We start from the raw sequence: 6874 nt of genomic DNA, 5'->3' as shown, positions 1-6874 counted from the left end.
TTTTTTTTTTAAGCAGGACGGGCAAAAGAATTCATTAAAATAATTATCGTTAATGCAACTGACTGAAAAGTAATGAAAAATTTAATGGAATGATTTCTTTTCTTTTTTTTCATTTCGAATTCATTTAATAGGCTGAACAGGTTTAGTTGCCGTGTTTGTTTCATAATTTCACCGCTTTTGCAGATAACCCTTTGTCATGCAGACCTGCAGGCTGCTCCAGGACCTACTCAAACCATCTTCATTGGTCATGAATCCATAGTTAATGCAGACTGCCTGCCTGAGTGGGAGTGCCTCCGCCATAAGTTTTGCCGTCACTTGATTGCTGCCTGTGTCGTAGAGGGGGGCTGTACCACCGTCTGCCTGCCATGTGGACACCGCTGCTGCTGAAGCAACACAAACCATCCGCACTCACCGACGGCGGGGCAGAGAGAGAGAGAGAGAGAGGGGGGAGCGCAGTGAGCAGGAGAGCGGTACCCGCACAGGATAACCGCGTCCTACCACAGCATCTTTTCACATCCTTCCAGCACACACCGGGCCTAACCTCCAGCCGCTCCGGGTATCACTTCATCACAGCTTTCTCATTCAAAACGAAAGAGGAGCTGCGCCAACATTAAAGGTGAGTTTTGGAAACTGATTTCGACAGTGTGATGAAGGATCTGTTTGTTTCGGTGACCCCACCACAACGTTTGTTAGGCTCAACCTGTTCAAATTACATCACAGGATTGTTCATAACTGCATTCGGATAGCATCTGATGTTAATAGTAAAATTAAATGAATTGAAGTGTCAAGTCCGGAGAAGATTTTCCCATCAACGATATGTCACAAAGATGTTGGCGAGACCTTGTTTTTATTGTTATGGATTAATCTACAATTAAAAAACGTAACAATCACTCATCAAATCTATAATCATATATCATTCTGTATTTATTATTATGATATATTTTTCTGCCCTCTGTGTTGTGTGATAGTGGCCGCCTGCATGCTGAATAATGAACTACTTGTGGCGAAGATCTTTTTTAATTTTTTAAATTTTAAAAAATTATCTTAATATGAATCGTCATCTCTGCAGCATCCAGGCCTCCGAGAATGGACTCCGTACCCACCGGACGAGACTCCAGCTCCTCGCCAAACTCAAAGCAAGAACTTTCCTACCACAAGAACCTGAAGCCCAACCAGGTCGGGCAGACGGTGCTGTACGGAATACCCATCGTGTCTTTGGTGATAGATGGCCAGGAGAGACTTTGCCTGGCACAGATATCTAATACCCTGTTGAAGACTTACAGTTATAACGAGATACACAACCGGCGTGTTGCTCTGGGGATCACCTGCGTCCAGTGCACCCCTGTCCAGCTGGAGATCCTGCGGAGAGCCGGGGCGATGCCAATCTCCTCCAGGCGCTGCGGGATGATCACTAAACGCGAAGCCGAGAGACTTTGTAAATCATTTCTGGGAGCTCATTCACCCCCAAAACTTCCAGAAAATTTCGCATTTGATGTTTCCCACGAATGCGCTTGGGGGAGTCGAGGGAGCTTCATCCCGGCCAGATACAACAGCTCCAGGGCCAAATGCATCAAGTGCTCCTACTGCAACATGTACTTTTCTCCGAATAAATTCATTTTTCATTCACACCGCACGCCAGAATCCAAGTACACGCAGCCTGATGCGGCTAATTTTAATTCGTGGAGACGGCATCTCAAATTAACAGACAAAGGCAGCCAGACAGACATATTACACGCATGGGAAGACGTGAAGGCCATGTTCAATGGTGGCAGTCGCAAGAGGACGTTGCCGTGCAGTGAATCGGGGTCCAGGTCTCCATTAAAACCACAAGGACCGAACCGACCTCGAGATTCACCCGAGATACCTGCAAAGATCCTGAGCTGTGAGGACAACCGGGGAGGCATGACGAGCACACGCAGCTACCCGGTCATCCCGGTGCCCAGCAAAGGCTTTGGAATGCTGCAAAAGATCCCGCCGCCACTTTTCCCCCATCCGTACGGGTTCCCAGGTTTCGGCCTGTGCCAGAAGAAAGAAGACAGCATGATGGGAGAACAAAGTAAAGCAGGCCTTCCTGGTGTCCTGTGGTCCGGTACCAAGGACAGCGCCTATCACTCCTTCCCCATGTTCTGGCCCGCGGCGGGCGCGCTGCCCCTGCCTCCCTACCCCCAGACTCAGCACAAACCCCCACCAGACCTGCTGTGCGCTCCGAGACAGACGGACATGGACATATCTGCTGAGCACAGCGACCGGAGCACCAACACGTCCAAAGACAGCATGGTGGAGAACGACCGGTGCTCCAGCACTCAGTCCACGCGTAACGATGATGACAAGTCCGGGGACGAGGCGAGGCCGCTGGAGGGGATTACTCTCACGCCGCGGAAAATCAGCTACGTCTCCGCCTTCAGACCCGTCATTAAAGACGCGGACTGCATCGCCAAACTGTACGGCAACAGAGGCCCGTACAACGGCTGTCGCACCGGGTATTTATCTCCTGATTTCTTAAGCGAGAGCTCCAGTTACCGGTCTATGTCACCCTGCGTGGACAGTGAAGGTGAGCCGGATGTGGACGTGGGGACGAATAAAACACCAGAGGAAGAGGAAGAGGACTCCCGACCTCTGTCCTCAGTGTGTCCTCGGACTCCCCCCGGCTTGGCTCATAGTGTTTCACCAAACGAATCAGATTCCAAGGCCCTTCAGGAGACCAGCCTGGTGGATTCCCAGAGAATGAGCGCACACGTGGCCGAGTCCTCTGACAGAGAACTGCAGAATAAGCAGTTATCAGAGAACCACATAGCTTCGTCTTTTTCCGAAGTGAGTGACTTGTAACTGAGAAAAAAACAAACAAACTCTGGCCATAAATGAAGATGTAATATTTCCTTTTTCTTTCTTTGGAATGTGTGTATTTTTAAACAGATAAATTTACGAGTTCTTGTGGGGGAAATTGTCCCTAATGTTAAAAGTGTAAGAGCTGCAACAAGCATGTCACATCATTTAGAAAAAAACAAACAAACGACTTATTCCTTTGAATAAAAATATACAGACTTCAACTAAGAGTATATTTTCAATTATTAATTTTGTCATTTCATTTTGATTCTTTTATCATTATTTTACATAAACTCTTGTGATTTTAAGAGCTCAAAGAAATGGTGATTGTTTCTCCTTTAGGTGTACACACCGGAGAGGGGAGCGCTGCAACAAAGGAGCAGCCCGTATCATTTTAGAGCTGCAACTTACCAGACTGGAGTGCTTACAGCAAATGGTTAGACCTTCTTTCTGCTTTTGCTTAAAAATCAGCAGTATAAAAAGGATAAGGAGAGAGAAATCACATCGATTTATTTTCTCTTAAGATGAGAGTCCAAGAAAAGAGGAGCCGTCATCAACAGTGGAGGAGATCGAAACGAAATCTTTTAATGAACAAAGCAGCGAGGAGATTCAGCGAGATCCAGAGGAGGGTAAGTTGCGCCGAGGTCAGCCAATGTGCCGTTAAATCCTGCTTTAAGAAACGGGCGTGTGCCTCTTGTAGGTGAGGAACATAATTTATTTTCTGTGTATTCAGCCGAGGACGTGTCACCCAGAGCTCTGCCAGCACAAAGAGCCATACAAAGTCTGGCAAAAGGTAAGACAGTACGAGAGAACGACCCACGCACGCTATTATTATTATTATTATTATTATTATTATTATTATTATTATTATTATTATTATTATTATTATTATTATTATTAATAATAATAAATAACTTAGTAGTTAATTTCTTACAGAATTTAAACGAAATGAGACAATTTATTTTTGTATACTTGCCACATTTTTTTTTACAATTTATCCCCAAATCCACAAGTTTGTTTGGTTGTTTGTTGGTTTGTTTGTTTGTTTGTTTAGTTCAGGTAGACCTGCTTTAATCTGTCACTGCCAATGATGACGTCCTATACACCTGTCATGATAAATGGGGTTGTGATTTCAGAGCAAGAGCCTTTACTCCTCAGACATGACTTATTTTTGTGTTTTAGAGGAACTGCAGAAGCAGCTGTTAGAGCAAGTCGAGCTGAGGAAAAAGCTGGAAAAAGAATTTCAGAACATGAAAGGTAAGCTAGAGTGTCCAATGGTGCTTTCACTACTAATCTGACTGTAGATCATAGACGGAGTCAGGGCAGAACATGAACCACATGTCATGACCAAATCCACCTCAGCATGTCCTCTCTGTGTGCAGCAACTCCTGTCAAAGGGCAGCATTCTTCTAATAACCAGGTTCAGACACAACCTCCCCTGGGAAGAAATGTTTTCTAAAGCCCATTGAAGTGAAAGAATTATGATTTTAACCTTCCATCCAAAATATCCACATATTGTCAATTCCATATAATATTCCTCTCAAAGAATTAAAGAAGTATTAAATCATTTTAGTACTCAGTTTAATTTGCAGAAAAACTGATTATGTGAAAGCAAAAAAGTTTTAGATATAGCATGAGCATATATTTTATGAATATCAATTTGAATAAAAATGATAAAATATCTGCATTTCAGTTTCATGACATAAAAAACTGGCTTGTGTCCTCTTGCGACTACATTTATGACAATAACAGAGAACGTCAGCTTTATCAAATCTAAGAATCAAAATAGGTATTATTGGGTTCTGAATGGGAATAAAATAAAGAAAGTTGCACAGAACGTCATTCTGAGTCCATTCAGACCTTCTGTATTTCTATGACTCCTGTGTAAAAAAAACAGAATTCTGCTCTGAAACTTGTAATTCATCAGCTGTTTGAATTAGAGGAAATGAAGGAATCTCAAGTAACACAGGACAAAAGCATCAGTCATACTGAGTGCTGTATTTCCACCTGACAATAAATCATATTCAACTTCCACCTAATTTCAAATTCTGAGAAAAGTCTCTCCGCTGTTGTATAACTCCTGTTTTTCCACATTTGCTTGAAATTTTTTCACTAACAGGGAGAATATGTGTTCCATTCAACCATTATTGGAGTAGTACTCATTACAAAAACATCAACAATATTTCAAAAATGTCCAAACTTTCATTTGCAAAAACTCATATCTCCAGGAAGGAGAACAAGGCCCTCAAGTATAGAGCAAAGGTTACAATTCATTTATCAAAATGACAACATCATTGCGCATAAGTCTGTCTTTATAGTTTTTTTTTGTATCTTTCCTCATCTTCACTTCTGTTCAAACACTTTATGAGTTCATTGTAAACTGTGTGCATCTCGATTAATCTTCATTTACTTTTATTTGAAGCATACAATTATCGGTCACATCATAACTGCTTTTATTTTGGTGTCCCATCACTTTCTTACAAATCTCACATTTCAGGTGAGACAAATCACTTCAGGCTATATGTTGGATTCCACACAGGCTGCATGGTGTTGTTATCACTCCGACTCAGGTGTTTGAGTTTCATGAAGAGAAACCAGAACCTGTGTAATCTCAAGATGTGGCCGGCTGCTTTAACTTATTTGACGTACTTTCAATTTAACTTTAAATTATCAGTGAGATGAGGTGATAAGGAACCCAGCCCAGCATACAAACAAAAATTATTAAAATTATTATTAAAATTTCACCAGTTATATTTCTAAACATTGAAAGATTTAATTGTAAACATGAGAAATAAAGGTTGTTGTTTTTTGCTCCATTAAAAAAAAAATTCAATCTAGTAATGGGAATTATGTCTTAATAAGTGAGTGTGCACAGTTTGTGAATTACTTTCAGAATGTCAAATTCTAGTCTTAACTGCAGAACTTTCAAGCTGCGTATTGTATTATTGCATGTCCATCATCAGGCTGCCTGCCTGCATTGTGGTGTGAGCAGCGCCCTGGTCAGATCAGTTTATTGTTTCAGGTCTATAGGTAAACTAAATTATATAGAGGAATTCCTCCATCGAAAATCAATTTATTCTTTGTGTGTTTATTTTTATATTGTTTTACATATTCAATATTTGTAGCAACAAAAAAAGAATAACAACAAATTTTATTTTGGGGGACATTTGATGTATTTTTTATCTTAAAATTGACTAAAGCAACGTTGTTTTTTTATTGATAGTATTTTTTAGGTTCCACATCATTAAGCCAAATCTTTGCCTGCCGTTTGCTCCTCAGATAATTTCCAGGACCAGATGAAGAGGGAGCTGTCCTACCGGGAGGAGATGGTTCAGCAGCTGCACATCGTCAGAGGTGAGACTAATAAAGTAGAGGGAGCGGATTCAGCAGCGCGTCCTCAGCGCGTCTTCTCTTTCCACGGCGGGTTTACACGTTTGCTGTTGCGTGTCCGACGTGATTGATGGTGAAGATGGTCTGTGCACGGATGACACCAAGAATCAGTCTGTTTTTCTGTGTTGATCTCGCAACAATCGTGAAAATTCCTCAAATTTGGCCTGTTGTTTGTTTGTTTTTGTCCCGGACATTTACTTTTCATCTCTTCATTAATATCTACGGATTATTTAAAGGCAGATTCATAATTGTAATTTTGTATGAACCACAAAATAAAAGTGTTTTTCCGCCATCTAATTTTTTTTCCTCATATGAGACCGAATGAAGTTTGGTTCAAGTCTCACTCATGTATCCAGAGTCTCATGGACAGAATTTTGGCCCAAAGGTTGACCTCTCCAATGCAGACGAAACCTTCATCCAGTTTAGTAATCCTGGATTAAACGAATGTATAGTGTTACAACTTGTGTGTTTAGTTGCATATAATATTCATATATATTTTTTGATTATTCCCTGATTCAGAATTAGGTGCATTATTGATTGTTTTATCTCCTTCTTCATAGAAGCTCACGACGCTTTGCACCATTTTTCGTGTAAGATGTTGACTCCTCGCCACTGCACCGGGTCCTGCTCCTTCAAATCCCCTCTGCTCCCACCCTGAACC

At 41.6% G+C, this 6874-nt stretch overlaps 1 protein-coding gene across 1 annotated transcript; it reads left to right on the top strand.

Annotated features, from left to right (window-relative positions):
• Positions 1–1086: 1086 nt before the first annotated feature.
• skor1b (SKI family transcriptional corepressor 1b) lies at positions 1087–6871 on the top strand. Its single transcript, XM_068313836.1, has 7 exons — positions 1087–2811; positions 3166–3259; positions 3348–3452; positions 3557–3616; positions 4006–4080; positions 6103–6177; positions 6774–6871. Exons 1-7 carry the CDS (start codon positions 1087–1089, stop codon positions 6869–6871), a joined length of 2232 nt encoding a protein of 743 aa, XP_068169937.1.
• The last annotated feature ends 3 nt before the right edge of the window (positions 6872–6874 follow it).

This window comes from Antennarius striatus, chromosome 4 (assembly GCF_040054535.1).
Source record: "Antennarius striatus isolate MH-2024 chromosome 4, ASM4005453v1, whole genome shotgun sequence".
Lineage (NCBI taxonomy): Eukaryota > Metazoa > Chordata > Actinopteri > Lophiiformes > Antennariidae > Antennarius > Antennarius striatus.
This window is presented reverse-complemented; position numbering and strand designations above follow the sequence as displayed.